The sequence below is a fragment of the Lissotriton helveticus genome, chromosome 12 (genome assembly GCF_964261635.1).
Source record: "Lissotriton helveticus chromosome 12, aLisHel1.1, whole genome shotgun sequence".
In the NCBI taxonomy this organism is placed as follows: domain Eukaryota; kingdom Metazoa; phylum Chordata; class Amphibia; order Caudata; family Salamandridae; genus Lissotriton; species Lissotriton helveticus.
The window spans coordinates 807926699-807953303 of NC_136073.1; the positions used below are offsets into that span (position 1 = coordinate 807926699).

At 47.5% G+C, this 26605-nt stretch overlaps 1 protein-coding gene across 1 annotated transcript in view; it reads left to right on the forward strand.

Moving 5' to 3' along the window:
* Positions 1-26605, forward strand: part of LOC144798932 (GON-4-like protein) — a 396699-nt gene that overhangs the window by 239488 nt on the left and 130606 nt on the right. The window contains exons 18-19 of the mRNA XM_078670067.1: positions 10555-10753; positions 24539-24683. Of these exons, the coding sequence (XP_078526193.1) occupies positions 10555-10753; positions 24539-24683 (344 nt within the window). The remainder of the gene's footprint in view (positions 1-10554; positions 10754-24538; positions 24684-26605) is intronic.

Sequence of the window (26605 nt, forward strand, 5' to 3'; positions counted from 1 at the left end):
AGGCTTACTGTAGTTGGGGTTTCCCAACACAGGAGCCGAACACAATGCATCGCGCAACTCATGGAAGCTCGTCTGACAATCTTCAGACCAAGGCATAGGATTAGGCGTGTCTTTGCGGAGTAGTGACAGTAAGGGTTTGGCTAGTAGTGAGAAATTCGGTATCCATTGTCTACAGTACGATGTAATGCCCAAAAAAGCTCGAACACCTCTCTGTGTCCTTGGGGCACTTAGTTCTGTGATTGCCTGTATTCTTTCTGGTGTCAGTCTCCTTCCCTCCTTCGATAAGATGAGACCTAGGTAGGTTACTTCTTGTCGACAAAATTGCAGTTTTGAAAGGGAGACTTTGTGCTTCATGTCACATAGGTGACGTAATAGCGACAACGTAGCTTCCTTGCAAATCTCTTCAGTGTCTGCAGCGATCAGTAGATCGTCTACGTACTGAATCAACGTTGACCCATCTGGCAGTACAATTGTGTCTAGTTGTGTTTTCAGAGCCTGACTGAATATTGATGGGCTTTCGCAGTAGCCTTGAGGAGCGCATTTGAAGCGGAAGCTTCGTCCTCCTAAATTGAAGCCGAAAAGGTCTCAACTCTCTTCGGCGATCGGGACGCTGAAGAAAGCGTTCTTCAGGTCAATCACCGAGAACCGAGCTGCTGAAGCTGGAACCATTGTCAATAAAGCAGTAATGTCGGGGACGACTGGAAACTGCGGTATAACTACCTTATTTACTTCTCGGAGGTCAATCACAAACCTATACACAGGGGGCTGTGAAGGATCAGTACGTTTTAAGACCGGTAAAACTGGACTGTTACAAACGTTTCCTGTTGTTTCTTCGATAACATCTTTATCGATCAAATCATAAATGATCGTTAATAATGCCTTCTCGCATTCGTTAGATATTTTGTATTGGGGAATACGTGGCAATCTGACGTTGGCTTTTAAAGTTATGACATACGGTGCTATCCCTAAACGACCTACATCGTTGGAACCATTAGCCCACAGTATATCCGGAAGTGATGACAATTCGGTTGGGATACCTTCTTTTGACAAGTACATTGGAGAAATGACTTTTTTCCCTAAAGTAAGCTGTACTCCCGAGGGAGAACAGTACAAAGTCGCGTACAACCTCTTTAGCAAATCCAATCCTAACAAATTTTCACCGCAACCTGTTGTAAGTATGAGGGGTGCTTCTAATTCACAGGGGCCAACAGAAAGGGAAACAGGACTAGAGATCGGGTTTCTAACAGGGGCGCCAGAGAAGCCTACTGAGACATTCATTTCGCCAGACAAAGGTGCGCCAGGAAGTTTTGAGTGCATAATAGAACTTTTTGTAGCACCAGTATCCGGCAGAAATGGCTCTGACACTCCTGAGGTAATTACCTCGACATAAGGTCCATCCTGATCTACTGGAACTGAAACAACTCCCTCTCTTTGTCCATGGCTGTCCTAGCGATCGTTACCCTCATTGTCGTGTTCGGTGTAATAATCGTCAGCATAGTACTGAGCTGACTTGGACGATGAATTACTCTGTTGATCAAAGCTATTCATGGATTTCTGAGGCGGAAAAGAAGTTATATTCTGAGTGAAATTTCCACGGCCTCTACCTCTAGAGGCATGCTGAACACCTCTTCCCCTTACACCTTGGGCACCGTTTAAACGTCGTGCAAGAGCCGGACAATTACCTTTAAAATGACCCTCTTCTTTGCAATACGCACATTGATTCGGGCCATACGTAGGACGCTGATGGGAAAGCTCGTTTCCTTGCGCGTCTCTAGAGTACTGCTGATTCTGTTGATAATTGGGCTGGCTAGCCATACGAGGCGGATAGGCCTGTTGGAGAAGAACTTTAGTTTTCAAATCTTTCGTCTTTTTGTCTGCCTTGTCTAACTCGTCTTTACGCCTATTTTCATAGTACTGGGCTGTTGCTAGAATCTGCGCTGACGTAGAGACAGCCCAAGCACTTTCTGAGTCTTTTAGTTTAGCACACAATTCAGGAAGCAAATTGTGTACAAACTTGTCTACAAACAGTCTTTGGCCACCCTCGGTAGCCATATCCTGACCACTATGGTCAATGAAAGTTTCCTCAAATCTCGTGAAGAAGTCAGACACATTCTCGTCTTTCTTCTGCTTGCACGCGGATAGCTTGTCCCAGTTTACACGTACATCAGGCATAATTGTCTTCATGTACGCAATAATTCTACCAGGAAGTTCAGCTATTAACGGCTCAGGCTTGAAACCACCGATTTGTCTAGCATCTGTAGTCGCAATGTTCGCCCATGAGTCACCTAATTCTTGGTCATGATCCGTATGACGTATCTTACTCCATAAAGGATGTGGAACAACGTTCCCAAACAACATGTCTATCCGCTAAATTCATTATACATGAGCTTGCAGTTTGGGACAACTCCTTATAATACCCAGTCGGGTTTTTACGGGGATCGGGTAGTGTCTGTTTGAGTGCTAAAACTTCGGATCTTTTCCAGGGGACATGTACCCATACACGCTGGAAATGAGGCAGAACCGGTGGAACTGCGTTTGCATCACCTTCCCTCCAAACCGGAGGAACCTCTCTCATGGGGTACTGTCTCGCTCTTTTCCTACTAGACGTACCACTGTCAGAGGATGACCCAGAATTACCACCCGTACTTCGATGTGATAATAATATCTCAACTGCTTTTTCAACATCGGGACCAACTATCATACCCGCCTCAAATTTAAATCGCACACTACACAACTCTTGCTGGTTGCTCTTCTGACCATTATCTTCCAAATCCTCACACAGGAAAACACACATCTGCTCAAAGACGTATCTTTGCGTTGGTTCATCCCATTGACGGAAGACGTTCATGACAGACTCTACATCATATCTCGCTGTATCCATAGCCCAATTTCGTGCTAACTTATTCAATGACTCCCTTTCCTGATAATCAGGCATTTGGCTTCGTAATTGTCTTCGTTCCGTGTTAGGGGTCGTTTTAGGCGACCGAAAAAGTGGTGAAGGAAAGTTAGTAACAATGCTGGCCATTTTATGCCAGACGGAAGGTGAAAGTGGAGGAATAACTGGTAGTAGAACAGAGTCACGCAAAGCAGAAACAGAAATGTTCGTAGAACGAGTATCAGAGAGACTAGAAGGTGCGCTAGGCGAAATTTTAGAAGGAACGGTAGGAGAAGTAGACGTGATCGGTGAGCCTTGAGGAGGCTGTGCCAAAGAAACAGGAGACAGCTGAAGAGTAGCCGGTGGGTGCGGTAAAGGAGCCTGTATTACAGCTACCAAAGGTGCAACTAAAGGTTGCGGAGGTGCTGTGGCATTTTGTGCATAGGGTGGCGGAGAATTTAATAGGTGGGACATTAATGGATCTTTCTCGGATCCTTCCTTTTGACCTTTTCCTCTATTTGGCAGCATCGGGTAACATTTATCTATCGCTAGTTTCTTGCTCCTAAGCATCTGTTCGCTCTCCTGCTCTTCCTCGTTATCTCTGTATGCAACGGCAGCTTGCACCATTGACATACCTCTTTTATTCTTTTTTGCTAATCTTATTTCTTTCTGTTTGGCTTCTTTGCGCCATAAGCGGAAAGAGTCAAACATCGCCGGCCGGGCTTTCTTCTTGAACAATTTGACCTCTAAGTTATCTAATATTTCTTGGTCGAAACTACCATATTGGGGCCATTTTAAAACACCATCCTTGCGGGTGTATTTTATCCATACCTCGTTATATGTTATAGGACCTACGCCGTGCTTCACATAGAGTTCATACGTTGGAGTTCCAATTGGAGGAACCGGACAAGAATCTTCCAATTGGGAGTCCTTACTACAACCAAGACAAAACAAGTTTCCAAGTCTGCTAAAACCAGGCATCTTCGCTCACTAGTCTAGCTTCAAACTTCAAAGGATTATCTGTTACGATATTTCTCGTGAATACACGAGTCCTTCGGCTTTGGGGCTTGCAAGTACCAAATCAAGTCGTATCTCAAGGATACCAAAAACTAAGGACAAACTAAGGACTGGGAGACGCTCCACTTATACTTAACTTAAGTATTTGAAGATCTGTGACGTCGCTAGAAGACTCGTCTATCGTTTCGCTCTACCAAGGATCACTGGGTCCAAAACAAGGCGATAGTCAGGGCAGCAGTCCTTCGTAGCCGTCGGGACGCGGGGAACCTCGCAGCAAAGACCTTCGGAACCACGTCGACATACAGGGGTCGCTGAAGTGGCTGGCCGTCCTCCGGAATTTTCACACGAAGCTCCTCACGAACATCTGGCTTGGACCGTCACCGCTTGATATCGCCCCAAGTTGGGCGCCAACTGAGGTAACGGGTTTTTAGGAACCCGCTGGTGTCAGGGGATAACACCCGAAGACCTCTGAGTTCTCCCTTGTTCCGGACCACAGAAACACGGAGTCTTCTAGTCGCAGTCAAAGATCAAGTTTTATTGGTAGCTACCAAGTAACACGTGTCCCAGAAGTACACCACACGGAGAGTAGGTTCTTGGGAGACTGTTCGTTTTTACAGAACCAGCCTTCTCCTTATATACAAGATATATGGCTTCAAGCAAGAATTCTTGAGTTTATGGTATGGCAATATACATATTTCTACAATAATACAAAGAGCGAAGTCATGTAAGCAAGCCCATATTTTAGATGTCCAGTTCGTTGATAGATTACCCAGTTAGGCCTGGAACTCCCATCAGATATCGATGAAACCTCAATAAAGAAAGGTGTAACCCAGTCATAAACCTGGCCATAAACAAGGAACGTGGACAGGTGCATGTTTGCAGAAAGCATGGTCTGTATGTAGTGAATGGTTCGTGGAATGTTATGCGTAGATGCTATCGCATTCGGCCACTGGGCGAGGAGCTGCCTAAACAGGTTTGGCCGAAGACAGTGGAGTCAGTTGGGACAGGTCAGGGGAAAGTCACGAAAGGTGGACGTGTCTATTTGGATCAAGCTCGACCTTTAATTGACTTATCATGAGGGCAAGATGCAAGATGGATGCCGTTCACAAAATGGAGTTTAAGGGATGGGACGGAAACTGTGATTTAGGGGTGTTGGCAACCCTCGATTGTAACGCAAATACATAGGAATGATGTCCTAATCATTATCGGTTCGTAGACACAAAAATCGTCTCGGTACGTTGAGGTTTCGTGACACGGGTATTGGACCTCGATATCGGGAGAACAACGGGGTCCGGATTTTGAGAACCACACGTGTAACATATTTTAGAAGCTCCTGCATGTTTTAAAATGTATTATTATTATTTTCATGCAGGGAACATCAAGCAAGAAACATTTGACATTCTTGCGAAACAGGCGTCCAGTAATGCGAATATTCACCAAAGATATAGAAGAGCGATCCTGTATTGCCCTGAACAGTTCACTAGACATTGAAGTTTACATGGCCACCATATGAAGACACATCAAATGTGATTGTGCATAACCATCCCGCTCATTCCTTTTCCACCTGGGTCTCTCCACCTCCTTGAAGCATGGGTAGGGCAGTGCAGTCACTCACTATGTCCATTCCATAGTATTCCCTCCACCATCTAAAGGTATTTACCGGAGCAACCCCATTTGTGATATTGTCACCTTCTCTGCCACCATGTAGTGGTCCATTCCGCCCAGTGCACTGAACAGGAGTTTGGCATGGGGTAGGTCCACATTATTCAAAATCCCCAGTATAGTGTATTTCGGGTCAGAGGGGTGTTCTACCATTATATGTGAAAGCCCTCTGATGATTCCTTTCCAGTATTTCTGTATGCGAGGGCAATCCCATATCGTATGCATAAAGGAGCCTATTTCAGATGTGCATCTCAGACACATGGGAGTGGGAGCCTTGCCCATCGTAAGTCGTTTTTGGCATTCAAAGTAGATCCTGTGTAGGACCTTAGACTGGATAAGGCGTAGACGAGCCTTGATCGCCACCTCCCAGGGATGCATCAGTGCAGCCTCCCAATCAATGTCCTCCATTATGCCCAGATCCTGTGTCCATCTCTCCCTCAAGTTCCCCAATGAGTCAGGTATGTTGTTGTTTACGGTCCTGTATGTCTGTGATACTGTGCTGCTGCCAAATGCCTCCATCAAGATGTGCCCCTCTAGGGGGTATATTCCGGGATGTCGACCTCATCCAAACCCTCCATCTGCCAAGCATGGCATAATTTAGCATATTTTAAGAATTGAGTATGTTGCAGTTGGTATTCCTGCCTCATCAAAGGGAATGACATAAGCATCCAGTTCTCGAGCACATCTCCTATTTTGGAGAGTCCTTTTGTGTTTCAAGCCCCAAGACTTCCCCAACCATGACTTGCCCAATAGTAGCCCTTAACATCTGGGAGCGCTAGGCCGCCATTGTATTGAAACCTTGCAGGGTGCGTAGCGATTTTCTGTGGTGACCACTATCCCACAATAGTGTACGTAACCCTCAGTTGAACCTAGTGAACACTGACTGAGCTACCGCATAGTAGGTGTTTTGAAGCACATACAACAATTTTGGCAGGGTGATCATTTTAAACAAAGCCGTGCGCCCCATCAGTGTAAGGGGGAGTCCCCTTCGCCTGTCCACATCCGCCTGGAAGTTCAGGATGACTCTTCCAATATTGCGTTGGGCGCAGAGTTCCATTTGAGTGGTCATAAAAAATCCCTAAATAAATTAAACCCTCTGTGGAGAGCCGGAGATCCTGTGGTAGAGGCAGGAGTGGTACATGTGCCTGTCGGACATATAGCACTGATTTACTCCTATTGATCCTATAATGCCAGAGTGCGCCCCATATGTTTCCACTCCCTCAAAAAGGGTTGGAATGGTAATATAGGGTTCTGTCACATAGAGGAGCATGTCATCTCAATACAGAGACAGTTTTTCCTTTGTGGCATCACCAGGCGAAATACAGGCCCAGTGTATCTTGGGGTTCTACCTAACTACACAAGCCAGTGATTCCAGTGTAAGGGCAAATAGCAACGGTGAGAGGGGCATCCCTGTCTCGCCCCTCTTTCTATGGAGGAATTCCACTGATGTTTTCTCAATGAGCCTGACGGAGGCCATCAGGTTTTTGTATAACAGCGCAACCTGCTTTTGTAAATTGTGGGCCAAAGCCGAAGTTCAAGAGATTCTGCTCCAGGAAGGGCCAATGGACAGCGTCTAATGTTTTCTAAGCTTCTAATGACAAGAATATATGGGATGACTGTCGGGCCCGTATCGTAGTCATTCAGACTTGTGTACGTCGCAAATTGTTGCGGGTCGACCTACTGGGCATGAATCCTGATTGGTCGCGATATATTATTGGGATAATGACTTGGATTAGGCCTGTCACTAAGATGGTAGCCAGTATTTTGGTTTCTGCGTTTAATAGGGTGATGGAGCAGTATGATTCGCACCTATCCTTGGGTTTACCCTCTTTGGGAATGACCACTATTATTGCTGCCTGGAGATCCAGAGGAGATCCAGAGGTAGCTCTCCTTTCCCTTTCCCCTCCCGAAACAGGTTCAGAAGATGCATGCAGCCCTAGTAAGTTCACATTTCTTTTATAAAACTCTGCTGGGATGCCATTAGGACCTGGTGTTTTCCCCATTCGCAGGTTAGCCACCGTATCCTGCTCCTCACCCAACATATGTTCTGCTTCCAGGGGCTCACGGTCCTCTGCATCCAGAGCTGGCGCAATGATCTGGGTCAAGTACGAGGCAATAGCCTGTGAGTCATGAAGCGGTCTAGCAGTGTAAAACTGTTAAAAATGCATGTGCAGGGGAGGAGCTACGCCAGCAACCAAGATGGCCGCGTAAGCTCCAGGCTCCGTCGACCTCCGCCAGCAGCTCGTATATCCTGTTCTCAATCCTGAATTCGCACCGGTCTCCCGGGTTTGTGAAGTGTTCCTGCTTCTAAAGGTGTAATCCCGAGCTTTTTATCTTGTTGGATGTCAAAGATACGCCTTGTTCCCATTCTCGGCCTAACATCGTGTGGAAGCCGGGGCCTCGATTTCTGGCCTATCCGGGTTGGAGTTGATCAACAACGGCCGCTGGACCTGGACTGAGCCCAGTCCCCCGGAGTGCATCGTAAACTGCTTGTTTGATGTTGACTTTGTGAGCGGTCTACGCCGTGGAGACAACAGCGTACCGCACCGGTTGCCGTGTTCGGGGGTCCGACGCCCGGAGACCCTGCCCCTTCCGTGGTTGACGGGCCGGGGCCCTCGCTGCCGGCGAAGGTGTCGATCTGGCACGACGAAGTGCGCCCATTACTGTCATCGGATTTGCGTGGCCTGTTACCCCGGAGAAGCCGGCCTCCGGGGTTCGAATCCTGCTCTGCCTCTTCGTGAGAGGAGATGGGGCGGACGGAAAGTACGCCATCGCTACAGGCCGTCATGGCCGCCATTGAGGCGCTCCATTCACAATCCACCGCTGTATTCCGGACACTGATCGTGCAAGTGGACAGTCTCTTGGGACCGGCACACGACTCTCCGTTTAGTCCTAATACATCTGTGGTACCAGCGGTGCAATGTACGCCAGAGATCGAGGTCCCCGGGCAGAACCTGGATTCAATGTGCTTTGTCGGCCCCCAATTCACACTCAGTGAGCCCGTGATTGTCGCTATCGTTCCCTGCTCGATCCTGCTGCCGCCTCGCACAGATATGGACAGTCTTCTGTGCTGTGACAAATTCCAAAGTGACTGTTGGGGAGATTTGCTATTTCTGGACACATTCCCTCACTCGTTTTGTGGCTATTGTGACTTTCTATCCTTTTGTCGATCCTGCAACACTGATGTGGACTTTAATGAACGTTCCGCCTTTTCCTTTGTGATGGTGGTTCGAGTGAAAGAGACTCTCCCGAAATACCGTACTGGTCAGGGTTGAACTTGAGAGCTTGGACTTGATTATATGGCTTGACTCAATGCCGGGATTGTCACATGTACTGTGCTGGGAGTTGGGTGGTGCTTTGTTATACTCCCCTGATTGGTTTGTATATTTTGCTAAATGTTGGTTCGATTATGTCTCGGGGTGGTCACTGCTGGCGGGGGGTACGGGAGACCGGGGGTGTGTTTGCTTTTACGACATTCCCTCCTCCATCTTTTCCCTTCCTTGGGGTTAGTTTAGTGGGCGACGGGCACGCTGCTAGTGGGTTAGGTCGTAGCCATCCGCAGGGGTGCAGGGTGGGGGGTTGAGGGGGGGTTTGTTATTTTTCCTTTTTTTTGTTCTATGACCTTTCTTTTTCCCTTTTCCCTTCTTCACAAGAGATGTGGCGTATTCTCCTGATTTTTATTCTCATATTTGGGTATCGAGTGTCTGGTCTTCATATCCTGTATTCTGAGTGGGCGGGACTCGCTGATGTTTGCTTAGGTTAACTGTAACGTATTGTTTCACCTCTGCCCTACTATTGATGTCTTTCGGATGCCTATAATTCATTTGCCCGTCCACCATTACGATATGTTCCTCCGAATGATGCCCGATATGTATATTTTTACTCTTGTGTTATAATTAATAAAAATATATATAAAAAAAAATAAAAAAAAATGCATGTGCAAATTCGCCCACTATCAAGATATCAGTTTGAAGGTGGTCCCCTGACTGACTCATTAATGTCTGCATCCATACGGCGTCCCGTTCCCGGCGACCTAGCCATGCTAGTAATTTGCCTTCCTTATCACCTGTTAAGTACGATCTGTGTAGGGATGCGATCTTTTTTTATTTGGACTTTTCTTGTGCCAAGTCCCTGTATTCTGCCTGGTACGCCGCAATCTGACTTCTACTTTTCACCTCACTGTGCAACATCATTCCTTTTATATCCGTTGGCAATGACACCACTTATTTTGCACACCATTTTTAAATGTTGGAGAACAGATGTGCAGTGCTCATGGTATTGTAAATAAGGATTGCATTGTTCATCATACTCCAGCTGGACATTCGCTTCTCAATAAACACCATCTAAATAGGACTGTTTCTTCGGGGAATAACTGATGAAGCACGATAAGCCTTAATCTCCCAAACATCTAAGCCATTAATGCATCAACCTGCATCTACATCCTATCCAAGTCACCTAATAAAACCCACTTGGAACGATGCGACTCTGACCAAAGTATTGTCAAGGAATCAGATATCCATGCACTCTGAGGTGCATTACTTGTAAGTTCATGTTAATGGGACTTTTACCAATATCTTCAGTATATTGTTTCCTGCGACAGAATTTCAAATCAGTATAATGAGCAAGGATGGACACTTCAGACATCATTTCAGGTTCAATTGTTGCCTCAAGTAGCAACAGGTGAGCAAAAGAACAATGGATTAAACCCAGATCTTTGTGACTGGGAGTAAATGTTGTCATTGTTCAGCATTCCAACCATCAATTGTTCCTCTTGCACAAGTAGCCCTGTAGCCAGGATAAACATTTCCCACTGAGGCAGAACATTATATTTCCTGTTAACCATTTTTTTTCTGTACCTTAATATCCTAACTTTGATAAAGTCTTTGAATGACTTTAGCATTTAACGTGCTCCCTGTCTCCAGTGCTAGCACATTAAGTTTTCTAAGAGGAATGTTGTGTTGCCGCGTGCCATTAAATATTGTTTTTTCTCTATTTCCCAGATTGAGTTGTCATCCTTTGCTTCCAACTCAATGCTACTTAGGCGACCATTCAACCCGGATTTCCAGACAGCCTTTCAGACCTGCAATCTGAAGGATGCTCTGCAGCTCGTCCTGGATTTTCACACACTGGTGCCTCAAGATTGGAGTCCATGCAAAGAGCAGACGCGCAGTGTGTCCAAAAGTGGAACCCTCAAATGTGGTGAGTTAAAGACCCATCTGTGAAATCTACAAATAGCTTGTTGTAGGTGGACACTCTTCATCTACACTCTTTTTGTTCACACTTATGAAATCTTAAGTGTGGGGAACAGTCTTGCATAAGACATGGCATCGAAAATGAGCAAGGGCCTGTGGAGTCAGATTAGTTAGGATAGCCTTTCATGATAAACAGGCAGTAAGCTTTTTCTTGGCTCCTGGGGTAGTCCTTGGTTACTGGTTATCTTTGTTGTTAAGATAGTTTACCTCTATTGTCCCATTGCCCCGATTCTAATGTATTCTCATTGAGTAACCAAGATATTGCTTTTGGACACTTGACTATCTCGGCAGAGCAAGTTTGAGCAGTAGACAATTATTGTATGAAGTGGAAGAAGTAAAAAATTAGATTTAGACACAATAGATCATTATAAAAATAAGCTACCATTCTTTATTTTAGAAATAGAATAGGACTAGGTGATTAGGAGCCAAGATGTAGGATACAGAGGAGCGAAACCATAGAGCTGAGTCACTTCAATAGAGAAATAGTCCATAATAGGGAGGCAAAACAGTCAGAACACCATGGAAGAGACGGGAACGATATCAGGAGCAGAAGGAGGTCAACTCTGTAGCGTCTTGTGAGTTAGAGATGACAGGACCCTTTTAGGTACCTGACGGACTCCGTAGAACAGTGGCGTAAGTGTGTGGGTGATAGAATTCATGATGTAGAATGTTCAGTTAACTGTTACACACTGAGGAGTTTAGACGTGTAATACCAAGTTCAGTATGTAGCATGATCATTTGCATGTATTGGGCTGGGGAGGACGCTACAAATGGCGAGGAGATAGGGGATTACGTAAACCCTGCAACCCAAAGAACCGAGGGTGCTTACTCGCAGAGTTTGCCATGGTCCCGCAAACTGCTCATGCATGCCACATGTGCCTCAGTTGAAGTGAAAATCGATGGTTGACATATGTGGAGTCAAACCGCCAATCCAGCTAGCGCAAGGCCTGTGAAGAAAGTGAATGTCTTACAAGAAAGTTTGTTTCGCGTCGGCTAGAAATTTGCTGGTTAAGTTGAGACAAGATGTACTGCGCTTCAATGCGACACAGATCTGTCATTCATGCAATCCGACAATGCTGAAGGCAGTGACAACCAGGTACAGAGAAGCACTAAAGGCAGTGATAGCCGAGTGTAAGAAAGCGATAAAAGTGAAAATATTCCTGTGCAAATAAATGCTAAAGGCAGTAGAAACAATATACAATACAAAGAGGTGAGAAGGGTGAAGAACCAGTGTCGGAGACCAAGCTGCTGCCACCTCCAAGGAAGAAGACAGCGCCTCACAGCTGTAGAGCAGGGGGGGGCAAATGTCAGCCCACAGATGACGATGGTACTGGTACAACCAGGCAGAAGGCGCTGCCAGAGTGAGCTCTGCTCCTGACAGCAGAAAGTTCCACAGGTTATGATGCTGCTGCATTCCTAAAACCATTGCCTCCCTTTGGTACCGCCAAATAGCAGAATATTGGTGACAGATGGACTGCCTGGATTTAAATCTTTGATGATTTCTTTGATGCGCTGGAGTAAGCAAATGACAAAAAGATCATTAAATATCTAAAGAATGTAGCAGGTGAAGGAATGAAAGAAGTGATAAAGAAAATACCACAAGGTGATAAAGTGACGTACCGTCAAATCAAAGAAGAGTTAAACACCATGTTCATTCCACACCCGAATGTCGACTATGAAAGGTTAATTTTCAGTCAGGAAAGGCAGAGAGCTGGTGAAATGATAGATGAGTTTCTAGAAAGATTTGTTTTGCTCATAAAGCATTGGAAGTTCAATGAGTTCAACGATGAAGAGGCCATGCGTCTAATAGTAATATATGGTTGCCTCTCCGATTCCTTCAGATGGCGAATGCTGAACGAATCACTCAGATTGGTTTGAGTACTCATTGCTGCAGAGCGGAAGAAAGAGCTGACCGACAAGCAGCTAACAATGCCCAAAGTGAATCCGCAGGGAAACATCATTTTCAACGAAGGCTTTTCTACGCGTGACGTTTACTACGAGGCACTTACCTCGCAAACGTCTTTTCCACGCGTATGCCTTCAACAACAGTCTTTACCACGCATATACGTTCTGGCTAGGGGGAGGCGTGGAATTCCTTCCAGTCGTTCAGCGTGGGATTGGGGGGTTGGCGGGGGTCGGCAGGGGGAGGGGCTGGGGGGGCCTGGGGGGGTCTCCCCCCCAAAAATAAACAAAGGAGCGGGTTAAATAAATTTAAAAAAAACGCACTTCAGTACCACCGAGGTAAAAGGAAAGTGCCTCCCCCAAAGACGTGCCGTTACGTCAAAATAGTAGTCCTTTTTTAATTTTGGCAGACGTGTTTTGACGCTTGTTTCGATGGTGGATGGAAGTACGGGCTGCTCGTGAAAGACGGGAAGGTGTCAGGTAAGAAAATATTCTTTATTATTTGTGTTTAAACGAAGGTTAAAATGCGTGGTATAATCCTTCGTTGCAAATTCCAGCGTGGTAAAGCCACTTGCGAACTAAAATTCGCGTGGTATTGCCATGCGTGGAACTTGTATTCGTGGTAACATCATATATACAAGGTAGAAGGCCAAAAAGTAATGTCTCCAAAGAAAAAGTAGTAGTGTTATCGGTGCGGATTTTCCTTTCCTCATGAAGGTAAAAGTCCTGCCATTGGACAGATATGCAAAGGTTGTGGGAAAGAGAGACATTTTGTAACATTTTGCAAAGCGAGGGAAAGGTCAAGTGCATCAAGTCGACAAACGAAAACGGAGGAAAGATCAAATGCTTCTTGCGGGGAAAAAAAAATTGATGCCTGAACGTTCAAGACTCGATGCTCTACATGCGCCCACAAGGCCCAACAACCAGATCAGTTGAGGCAAGTAGAGACTGATCATCGTCGATTGTCGTAAAATTCCTCATCTAAAAGTCTGTCACAGGCATTGTCAAGCAATAGTGAGGAAGTTGACTGCTGGACAACGTACAAATGTAGGATTACCTTTGTTCAAGGGAGCAGTTTAGACTTATCAAAGGGAAGTGCTGAGCATTTGTTGTTCTCACAGTGTTGTTCTTCCTGAGGGAATTGGGCATAACCCTGACCCAGTGAGCCTAATTCCACCAAAACAAAGATGGTGGCATTCTAAGTTTAATGTTCACAGCAGGTAGCCCACCTTAGGGGTGGAACTAGCCTGATGGGGGAACATGCCTCCTGACTAGCTAATTTTTCCACCAGTCCTGGTTCCAAAATAGCCCGGGCGGGTGGCATTTCTCCTGTCTGGGGAAGTCTTTGGTTGCATATCAAAGGCTACATAGGCCTTTGAAGCCTCCTGCCTTGATATGTTGATTAATTAGCTACCCTGCTTGGAGGAGGTGACAAAACCTCTTGCCAGTGCAGGCATTGTTTCTGCCCTCAAAGAGCGCAGGCTTTTACCTGCAGGGGGTCAGAAACCTGTCTGTGGTGACAGGCTGGTCTACACCAGTCAGTCAGTACACTAGTAGTCTGTAAGTTTTCAGGGGGCTCCTCTAAGATGCCCTCTGGGTGCATCTAATAATAAATCCATCATTGGAATCGGTGTGGGCTTATAAATACAAGATGTTTGATACCAAACATCTCTAGTTTCAGTGAAGGCATCACGTAGCTGGGGACCTCATAAATACCAGTGTCCAGCCCATGCTCTCAAAATGGCTTCCCTGTTCACTTGTAATACCTAAGAATTGACTTGGACCTCACAGGAGCATATCTGCTCATGCAGATTTGTCCTCACATGTATAGAAGTCATCCTGCCTTAGGGCTGTAAGGCCTGCTGTAGGGTTGACTTGCTTCTACTGCATGCAGTGTCTGCAGGAATGGCACACAGGAGGTGTGCCATGTCGTGTCTTCACTTTTCTCTGCACTGTGGCACACAGCCTGCAGTGGCAATCTGCATGATGATGCTGAGGGGTCCCTTTGGGTGGCACAATACATGCTGCAGCCCTTAGGGTCCCTCTTTAGCCTCCTTGCCCTAGGTACCACGGTATCATTTACTAGGGACTTACAAGGGGTGCTAAAGGTATTGCCAATTGGGGGAACAATTGTACAGTTTTAGGGAACGAGATCTGGCACTGGGGACCTGGATAGCAGTGCTCTTCTGTCAAAATTGCATCAGATACTTGGCTAAAAGTGGTGTTGACCATGTCAAAAAGGGGCACTTTCCTACATTTACCCAAGCATTGCAAAATTTACAGCTGGTTGAGGGACAGCCCAATGTATGAAGCTTGTTACTTCAGTTTATGAGGAGCTTGCATTCTAGGGGCAGAAATGTCAGATGGGGTCAGCCACACCATTACTTGTTCTGTATTCACCTATTCCGCAAGCCTGTCATATTTAATGTAAATAAGGTGTTTGTGAATGTCTGACAACAGCACAATCAGGCAAGTTCAGACAGGCCATGGATTGATAAGTATTCGCTTTAGACTGAGGATTGCATCCTTTGACGTTTCCATGTGAGATTGTCACAACAAAGGAAATAGGTAATAGCCTAGATGAACCTAGGGAAGGGGAAGCTACAGTGGACGAAGTAAATGGCTGGCAACCTCCCCCGCTCACCATGTTTGAATGTTCATGAAGGGGACAAGATGGATGAAAATGAAAGATACACAAAGGAGACAATCATTTTATACAGCAGATATGCCTGGGCATCTAATGGACACCATCATTCACCTGTCTGCCCATAAACCACACATCTTGCACAGAACATGCACCCTTCATACATGCCCCAGGATTGATGGCAGTGGACCCCAGTTGTGAGGACTGGACCTATTTTACTTAGGAGAACCAGTTGCATGTGTGTCTAGAGAAATAATTCAAAACGCCCTGTGTCACTGGATTATATTTGACCTTATTTTACCCTATGTCATAAATGCTCCCATTGCCTTATCTTTAACTTCTAGTCCATTCTATTCCATTTATCACTCGCCTACTATACGTATTGTCTTGTCTTTTATTCGTCTGACCCACCCTTGCACTCACACCTTATGCCCTATATTTTGTCTTTGGATATGTGTGGAAGTTCAGTAATTCCTGTGTTCGAGGCATGTGGGCTGCTGAATTTATATCTATGCATAGATCGCCGCCTAGTGTTGGGTCCGGATGATTGCACATTGTTGTCCTGGAAGAGTCTTCGAAGTATCACGAGATAGGTGACTCCTCCCTGGACTACAGTGCGCATGGGCATCCCCTCCATGCTCAGATTGTTTTTTTCCGCCATTGGGTTCGGATGTACTTCTTAACTCACGTTCGGAATCTGTAATAGTTACTCTTTTATCGAGGCCAAAAGGCCTTAGGGGCGTCGGTATTGTCTTTCGTTCGGTGCTTTCAGCTTTCCCGTACTTTTCACTCGACTTCGGAAGACTTTTTAGTCTTCGACGCCAAAGGCCCGTCGACGATCGACGATGGAACGGAGCCCGTTCAAGCAATGCCCTGTCTGTAACTCTAAATATCCCCACATCGACGTGCACCCGGTGTGCAACAAATGTCTCTCACCGGACCACGACGAGGCCAGCTGTATGGCCTGTTCGAAGTTCAGGTCGAAGAAAACTCTCCGCCTTCGACGCGCTGCACGACAGTCGGGTCGTGAATCGGCGCCAGACCCTGAAAACATCTTTGGGGGTGACGACAGCGAAAATGTACAGGAAGACGACCCGGAACATTCGGATCCCACATCGGAGCAAGACTCCACCTATAACGAGGACGAGGAACAACTCTACGTCCAAGATGAAGACATCATCGAGGTAGGAGACGACGCACTGCCCCTTGGAGCCGTCGACGACGACTCAAGCAAGGAGCTAGGCCCAACCGCAGTAGCGGGGCCTCATACAGACTCTTCCACGGCTCAGGTCGAGGCATCGCCGGAAGGCCTTAGCCAAGATCTACAACCCCGTTCTCTAGTCCCGCTTCAAGGCCCGACTAAGAACATTTCAGGAGAGCCATCGGTCCAAAGACCACTCTTGGTGGAGAAAACGAAACAAGAAGCAAAAGACCCAAAATCGAAACCGAAACTGTTAGAAACAGCCTTCGGCTCGAAGACTTCGGAGCCGTCCAAGTCAATAAGGGTGCTCCACCCCTCGGAGTCGACAGGGGGTGTCGACCCGAAGTTCGGAGCGACAAAAACTGTGTCTGCAGTTAAACACGTCACACTCACGTCGGCGTCGACGTCGAAGCCTACCTCCAAAGATGGCGACCCTTCGAAAGCACTCAAGGCCAAAAAGGCCGTTGATCCGAAGGTCCAGAAGCCGCAGCTGGTCAAATCCTTCGAGCCGAGAACAACCGGCAGCTCAAAGGACCAGGCCTCCGACACCAGCACCAGCGTCCCCGCTCCGCGGCAACGCATCGAGTCGACGAAGTTGCACAAGCACGCGGACCAATCGGAGTCCGTCGGCTCGAAGTCCAAGTCTTCGACGCAAATCGGTCCGTCAACGATGCCTTCGACGCCTATCAAGTTCGGACTACCCCCAACGGCAAGACCTAAGGCTGTGCACCTCCAATCAGCTACCGACTCATCCAAGTCTGCGTCAGTAGCTGCACCCAACCACCCTCGGACCGATGATGTTCAGTTTCGGCCTCCAATCTACGACGAACAGTCAAAGTTGTACATTGACTCAGAATCAGGCAGGCTCACCATTTACAAACGGAAAATCAGACCTGAAACACCTATGGAGCCATACAAAATACCACTCAAGAAAAAGAGAGACTCCACTACCTCTCCAATTCTTTTTGAGCCTATACACACTTATAGGCAAAGATATTCCTACTCACCCACTGTAGTCACTGAGGATGTCGAGGAAGGAGACAATGAGGAGCAGTTTAACTACCCTATAGACACAGATCAGGATGAGTCCCAGCCATGGGCTGACACTGTTGACCCTGATGACCCTCACACCACCCCTGACACTCAGTCATATGCGGTCAAAACTTCACCTGCTGAGGACACTGCTGCGTTCAACGCACTCATTGAAAGGGCGGCGCATAACCATGACGTAGATATGCACGCTGACCCTGTGGAGGAGGACTTCCTTTTTGATACATTCTCCACAGCTGAGCGATCAGTAAAAACTCTACCTATGCTCAAGGGTGTGCTCAAACATGCAAGTGACATTTTTAAGGAGCCCACTAAAGCACGGGTGGTGAACCCAAGAATTGAATGGAAGTATCGGCCTGCGCCTGTGGACCCTACTTACATCAAGGGCCAACCCCCACTGGACTCCTTAGTGGTGGCTAATGCTCGCAAGAGACCGAACTCGCAAACAACGGGTGATGCTCCTCCTCCGGACAAAGAATCAAAAATCTTTGAAGCCTCTGGGAAACGTGTGGCTGCTCAAGCAGCCAATATTTGGAGGATCTCCAATACACAGGCCCTGTTAGCAAGATATGACAGGGCACATTACGACACTTTAGAGCAACTCCTTCAACACCTTCCAGATACTTATAAGGAGGGAGCAGAGATGCTTATACAAGAGGGCAAGTTAATCTCCAACGCGTCCATTAAGTGCGCGTTGGATGCAGCCGACACAGCAGCTAGGGCCATTAACACTAGCGTTATGCTAAGGAGGCATGCCGGGCTCCCCATCTCTGTATTTAAGTCAGAAATCCAAACTAACCTGCTCAATCAGCCAGTAAACCCTGACTTCCTTTTTGGTCCAGAAGTAGACACCACTCTTGAGAAGATTAAAAAAGACACTGAAACTGCGAAATCCATGGGGGCTCTGCAGTCTCAGCAGTTCAGGGGCGGTTCCTTTCGTCGCTCCGGTAACAGGGAAGCCTCAAGAGGACAAGCATCGCAACAAGCCCAATACAACAAAGGGGGCACGCAATCCACCTATACCAAGACCAATAGAGGTGGATACCGTGGAAACAGCACCAAAGGCAGGGGTCGTGGAAACAATAATGCCAGATCCTCCGCCACTAACAAGCAGTGACGTCTTGTCACTGCCCCCCGCCCATACAACACCGGTCGGGGGGAGACTCCAGCAGTTCCTGCCAGTCTGGGAAAGCATAACAGACAGGTGGGTGAGACAAATTATACAACACTGCTATTGTCTAGAGCTCACTTCCACTCCACCCAACATACCCCGAAGGCACCGTCCTATGTCCGCAGAGTACATGCACTTATTACAGCAGGAGGTCATCTCCATGCTGCAAAAAGGGGCCATAGAGATCGTGCCCGTAGAACAGCAAGGAACAGGGGTGTACTCTCTGTACTTTTTAATCCCAAAAAAAGACGGATCCCTCAGGCCCATCCTAGACCTCAGGCCCCTAAACCACTATATCCTATCAGAACACTTTCACATGCTCACATTACAGCAAGTTCTGCCGTTGCTCAGGCAAGAAGATTTCCTAGCAACCTTAGATCTGAAGGATGTCTACTTCCACATTCCCATTCACCCCAGTCACAGGAAATATCTCAGGTTCACCATCAACAACCAGCATTACCAGTTCAAGGTCCTGCCTTTCGGGGTCACAACTGCCCCCAGAGTGTTTACAAAGTGATTGGCGACGGTGGCCGCGCATCTTCGGAGACAGCACATCCACGTCTATCGTATCTGGACGACTGGCTAGTGCAAGCAAAGTCGGCCCAGCAGTGTACCAACCACATGTCCCGTACAATACACCTCCTACACAGTCTGGGTTTTTCTCTCAATTACCCAAAGTCTCATCTGCAGCCTGCCCACGTACAGCAGTACCTAGGGGCACAGATAAACACGCTCGCTGCCACAGCGCACCCCAACTTAGCAAGAGTCAACAGCATGCAGGTGCTGATTAAGAGATTCAGGCCACAACATTCACTCCCAGCGCAGGTGTTCATGCAGCTAATCGGCATGATGGCCTCCTGCATCTTTATAATAATAATAATAATAAAGAGCTTATAAAGCGCACAGTAACGCCATCACGGCGTGTCCCCGCGCTGGTGGAGCTAATAGCACACCCAGACCTCATTCATAACCCCCGTCCCTACAAAATGTACAGAAGGGTTTTGAGCCTAGACCGAAACGCCGACTCACTGCTTTCCAGTCTCATAGCAGGAGGAAGTTTGTTCCATTGCTGAGCGGCTTGAAGCGAGAAAGATGGCCCGCCCATTCTGGCCTTCCTTACCCTCGGAACTGTCAGCAGCCCAATGCCCTCTGAACGGAGGGCCCTTGACGGCTCATACCGGCTGACTAAGTCCCGGAGATAAGCGGGAGACCTGCCCCAGACAATACGGTGAACGAACAGAAGGCATTTGAACAACACGCGTTTCCTCACTGGCAACCAGTGAAGGGCATCCAACGCCTTCTGCGAGTTTGCTCTCCTCGGTCTCCTAAGCACCAGTCTGGCGGCGGCATTCTGGATGACTTGCAGGCGACCTAAGCATCCCTCGGTGGACCCAAGAAACAAAATGTTCCCATAGTCCAACCGAGAGGTCACCAGCGCCTGCGTCATCGTCCTTCTAGCCTCTAGAGGTAACAGATCTAGTGTTTTATTAAGGGTCTTCAGTGCGCCGAAACACTTACCCACAAGGCGCCTTATGTGGCCCTCAAAGGAGAGAGTGGGGTTAACCCATACTCCCAGGTTCTTAGCTTCCTCACAAGGTGTGGGGGTGGGACCCAGACATGGAGGCCACCACTCTGCCGACCAGCTGTCGGTCTTCCCCCCCACTACCAGAACCTCTGTTTTTGAACCGTTGAGCTTAAGGCAGTGGGAGTCCATCCAGCCAGCTAAGGCCTGCATACAGGCCTTAAAGTTGGAGGAAGCAGTGGCTGGATTCTGCGATAAAGAGATCAGCAGCTGGGTGTCGTCGGCATAGGATACCAATTCCACCCCAATGCCTGAACCACTTTAGCCAGGGAGGCCATATACAGATTAAAAAGAGTGGGGCTCAAGGCTGAGCCCTGAGGCACTCCCTGGTCTAGTGGCATCTCTACAAATCGACAGGCCCCTTGTTGTACTTGGAAGCATCGTCCTGTCAGGAACGACTGCAGCCAGTACAAAGCGGCACCTCCGACCCCAGCCTAAGACACTGTAGCAAGATGGAATGAGCTACAGTGTCAAACGCTGCGCTGAGGTCGAGCATGATCAAGGCCATCGTGTGCCCTGTGTCCGCTCCAGCTCTTAGGGTCTCCGTGGCCCGTAATAGAGCTGTCTCTGTCGAGAAGCCTGCTCTGAATCCGGATTGGGAGGGATGAAAACTATTCCCTCTCTCCAGGTGCTTGGTAAGTTGAACATTGACCACCTTCTCAGCCACTTTCGCCAGGTAAGGCAATAGTGAAATGTGCCTTAGGTTCTCCAGCACTTCTATGCTTACACTTGGCTTTTTCTTGATAGGTAATATTATTGCCTTCTTCCACTCATCTGGAACCCGCTGGGAGGAGAAGGAAGTCTGTAGGACATGTCTTATGTGCGGTTCCAGACCTACCAGACCCTCTGAAATAACCCTTGGAGGGGCCGGATCATTAGGGGAACCAGACTTCACACTTTGACAGATCTTAATTAAACTCTCAGCTGAGGGGACCTCAAAAATTTGCAAGGAAGTGCTAGGATCCAAAGGCAATACAGTGGCTCTAAAGTCTTTGCCCCTCCCTGGCTGTTTCGAAAAGGAGGCATAAATGGACTTGACTTTGTTGGAAAAAAAGTCGGCTACTCTATCGCACTCTGCCATGGAATCACATGCAGGGGCGTTAGAGCTGGAGATCAAGGATATCTCCTTGTAGATTTTAAACAGTTCCCGTGAGGAGCTCTTGGCTTCTTCAATACGAGACTGGTAATATTTAGCTTTCGCTCTTCGTACTGCATACTGATAGCTTCTATGTGCTATGCTATAGCTGCTTTTGCCCTGTTCACTCGGATTCCGTCTCCAGCTCCTTTCAAGTTTTTTACAATTTGATTTAATGTGCTGGAGTTCCTGTGTGAACCAAGGGGCAGTGCGTTGTCTACCCTCCTTGGCCTTGCCTTTACTCAAAGGAGCGAGCTCATCCAAGGTGGTCGCCACAAGCTGATTAAATTCCTTATTGGCCAAGTCACTGTTAGTGGCCAGCGGTGGCCTCGCTCTCTGAACGGCCAGAACAAAAGCCTCTTGAGAATAAAGTCTCCATTTACGACGCGGGAAATTGCTAGGCCCAGACCTAGTAGACTTATGTAACTGATACGAGAGAAGGAATGGGACCAAAAAATGGTCAGACCAAGGGAGCTGTAGGGGAGTAAGTGGCTTTATCATATCCCAGCTGGCGACAGAGGGTCCAGACAATATATAGCCCCTCACGCGAGGCTACACATGCGTCTGCTTCAGGAATGCTTAGCACGCCAGTGGAACCAGGCTCAAGGACAGCTAAAAGACCTAATGTTGGTGACCGGTCGTGCATACAACTCTCTGCATTGGTGGAACACACAAAACCTTTGCAGGGGACGACCGTTCCAAGAACCTGTACCACAAATAGTACTGACAACGGACGCATCTCTCCAGGGCTGGGGGGGGCGCATGTCCTCCATTATACAGTGCAGGGACTATGGACACCGCAACAGCGGAAAATGCACATCAACCTACTGGAACCGATGGCAATCTTCATGGCGATGAAGGCATTCAAGTTGCAACAAAGTCGTGCTGATCCGGACGGACAACATGACTGCGATGTATTACATCCAGAAGCAGGGGGGGACACACTCTCCACAATTGTCACACCTAGCACAGTGCTTGTGGAAGTGGGCCATTCAGAGGAACATGTTTCTCATGGCGGAACACCTCCCAGGCAGGGACAACCAGATGGCGGACCTGCTCAGCAGACACAGCCATCAGATGCACGAATGGGAGATACACCCCTCGGTGCTCCAACCATACTTCCGGCGGTGGGGTCATCCAGAGATAGACCTATTCGCCACACAAGAAAACGCAAAATGCCGCACCTTCGCCGCCAGGTTCCCACACCCGCAGTCTCAGGGCAATGCGATATGGATAAACTGGTCGAACAGATTTGCGTACGCCTTTCCTCCGGCTCCACTCATACCGCTAGTGGCGCGCAAACTGAGACAACACTCCATGACGCTCATCCTGGTTGCTCCAACGTGGGCGAGGCAGGCGTGGTACACCCCGTTCCTAGAGCTTTCCGTGGTTCCCCACGAGCGCCTCAGACTCACACCCAGTCTCCTCACTCAGAGCCATGGCGACATTCAGCACCCGGATCCGCAGCAGTTGAGCCTTGCAATATGGCTCCTGAAGTCATAGAGTTTGGCTACTTAAACCTGCCCCCTGACTGCATGGACATCATGAAGGAGGCTAGGCGTCCTACCACAAGGGCCTGCTACGCGGCCAAATGGAAGCGTTTTGTTATCTATTGCTCCAATAATAACATAAATCCGCTTGATGCTTCCACGCAAAACATCATAAGTTACTTGCTGCACCTATACAAGTGTAATCTAGCGTATAGTTCCATCAGGATACATTTAGCGGCAATGGCAGCTTATCTTCAAAATATACAGCACCTATCCCTTTTCAGAGTGCCAGCCATTAAAGCTTTTATGGAGGTCCTGAAAAGGGTCATTCCTCCAAGACACCCGCCTTCGCCTGTCTGGAACCTCAACATAGTCCTCACCAGGCTCATGGGCCCATCATTTGAGCCTCTTCACTCTTGTGAGATACAATTTCTCACATGGAAAGTGGCTTTTCTGGTGGCAATTACATCACTAAGACGAGTTAGCGAACTGCAAGCGCTCTCTATTCAGGAGCCTTTCATACAAATACATGCTAATAGGGTTGTGCTGCGCACCAACCCTAAATTCATGCCCAAGGTAGTGTCACAGTTCCACATCAATCAAACTATTGAACTACCTGTTTTCTTCCCAAATCCTGATTCAGTGGCAGACAGAGCACTGCACACACTAGATGTCATAGACAGGACTAAGGATTTCAGGAAAACTAAACAACTGTTCGTTGCCTTCTCTCCACAGCACAAGGGCACCCTGATTTCAAAATCAGGCATAGCCAGGTGGATTGTTAAATGCATCCAAATCTGTTATCAAAAGGCTAAATCACGTTAACAGTTCCCCCAAAAGCGCATTCCACACGCAAGTTGGGGGCATCCATGGCTTTCCTAGGTAACATCCCTCTAGAGGACATATGTAGAGCAGCCACATGGACCACCATACACACATTCACCAAACACTACTGCGTGGATGTACACTCAAAACAGCAAGCTGCTGTAGGTCAGGCTGTTCTCAGAACTCTTTTTCAGACTGCTGCAGCTGGCACGGGCAACCGCCGCTAAGGAGGGTACTACTATTTATTCTATGCATAGATATAAATTCAGCAGCCCACATGCCTTGAACGGAATATGCTACTTACCAGTATGCATCTGTTCTTGGCATGTAGGGCTGCTGACATTTTATATCGCCCGCCCTCCTCCCCGGTGCCTGTCGCAGCTGTAGCATTCAGAATTAACATAATTAATCTCACGCATGGTCATCACTTACTATATCACACTCCATCTCTGCCACAATGGCGAAAAACAATCTGAGCATGGAGGGGATGCCCATGCGCACTGTAGTCCAGGGAGGAGCCACCTATCTCGTGATACTTCGAAGACTCTTCCAGGACAACAATGTGCAATCATCCGGACCCAACACTAGGCGGCGATCTATGCATAGATATAAATGTCAGCAGCCCTACATGCCAAGAACAGATGCATACTGGTAAGTAGCATATTCCTTCTGTTTGATAATCCTACTTTATGTGATGTAGTGCTTATTGTGTTTACACCGCTTCCTTTGTAGTCAATGATGTTGTCTGCCTTCCGAAGCAGCTGGCCTGGATGATGGCAACTAGGAAGTTGTTCATGTATCCCGAGCTGCTCCCCATCTGCTCCATGAGGACACAGAAGCCAAATGACAAGCCTGTGTACACCAAGGCAGAGGACAAGTAGGTGTCCAGAGTAAGGGAAAAAAAGCAACAACCCTTCTTTGCCAAAGCAGAGTACGATTGTCCGTTCGTTGTATGGAGTTGAATATGATTATCAAAAGCACAGACTGAGTTGAGACAAGTGGCTGTGTCGTCATGTCCTAGTTTGAACCAGGCTCTTTTAACAGATATGGGTTTCCCAAGGAGTTGTTGGCCTGTGGTCCACAGCAAAGTCGAAATTCCATGATTTGACAAGGCAGAGCCTCTAGAACCATTGTTGTAGACTTTTCATATTAATGTCGGCAGTCAAGCAGTTGCGTAGAGTATGCACCCTTGTAATCCTGGGCCACTGATTTCATCTTCCAGCAACGGCATTTGCCTTCAGATGACCAATGTAGTCTTCAAGTTAGGAGTCTGAATATATAGTTTTGGATATAATGTTAAGCTATGTTGTCGGCCTTTAGTCAGTGTAACTATGCCAGTGCCTCCTCATGGAGGCACTACTTGTCTACTCCTGTTCCATATCGCTGTAACCCCCCTTGGTGCTGCTTCCTCTGCCATCTTCATGTAAGCTATCCCACCTCTCCTTTCTCATGCTCTGCCTCTCTTCTGCTTTCTTGGCCTTGCACCCCTTTGCCTCTTCTTTCTCCTCTTTACCATGTCTTGGTACTCCACCCTTCTGCTTCCTCCAGATGCTCCGCCTCTTTCTGCTGCCTGCCTATTTCTTGCCCTTTACTTCAATTTTCTCCATGCTTTCCTTTATTCTCGTTAATAAAGGAATCTTTCCCAAAGCTTTTTTTCCTGCCTCTTCGTTACCTACACACTCCCCTCCACCATTTGCTGATTTTCTTTCAGTCACTTGCTGATCTTTATACAGTAGCTTACTTCTTGTGCAGCCTCCTTTTCATCCTGGGCAACATTTATTCTCTTTCCACATTGTTCATTTTTCTTCTGCTCATAACTTGTGCCTTTTCCTTCTTTTGTTATGTGTTTTTGCTTTTGCTCTCTCCTCATAGTCGTTTTTTTTATGTGCATCTTCAAGATCCTCCTTTCGGTGCTTCTCCCTGGTCCTCCTTTTTTAAGCCTGTCTTTTTTTTTCTAAATTCTCCTTTCTATTGCCCTTTTTCGCCACTTTCCACTCTTTTCTCCCTCTGCCCCTCCTCTTCCTCACTGATCCCTCTTGCTCCTTTTATCTCCCTTCATACCCTTCTTTCTCCCTCTACCCATCTTTCTCCATCTACCACCTTTCTCCATTAGCCCTCTTGCTATAGCTATCCCACCCCCTTTCAGGCTTTTTCTCAGCCCACTCACCACTTTCAGGCAATTTCTCCACCCCTTCTGGCTTCTTCTCCACCACCTATGGCTCATTCTTGACCGCTTCTGGCACCACGCCCCCTTTTGCTCCTTCCTCAACCCCATGGCTCTGTCCACTTTGGCTCTTTGGGCTTGCTTTCTGGCTCTTTTTGGCATCCCACCCCCTCTTAATTCTTTTTTCCCAGTGAGGCTCTTTCTGCCCTTCTCCTCTGGCGCCTTCTGCCCCTCCAATTGCTCTCGCCCCCTTGATTCCTCTGCCATCCTCTCCCGGTTTTCCTTCTTTTGGTTCATCTTACTTTGCCTTCTGCCACTCCCTCTTCATTTTCCTTTGTGCCCTCAGTTGTTCCTTCAGCTTCTCCCTTAGCTGCGCCTGCCCGCTTCCTCCTTTATTCTGCCACCTCTTGTTGCTCATTTTTACTACCATCACCACTGTGATCTTTGTTTGTCTGCCTGGTACAGTCCTACTGAGCATTCCACACTGCTCATCCTGATTCCACTGAGAGATTCCCAGTTCCTCTGTTGTAAATTCCTTATCTCAACCCCAATATATTCTTTTTGCACACGCCGTCTTCAGTCTCTTGCACTATTTTATCTTTCACTACAAACACTTTGCTCCTTTTAAGGCATGT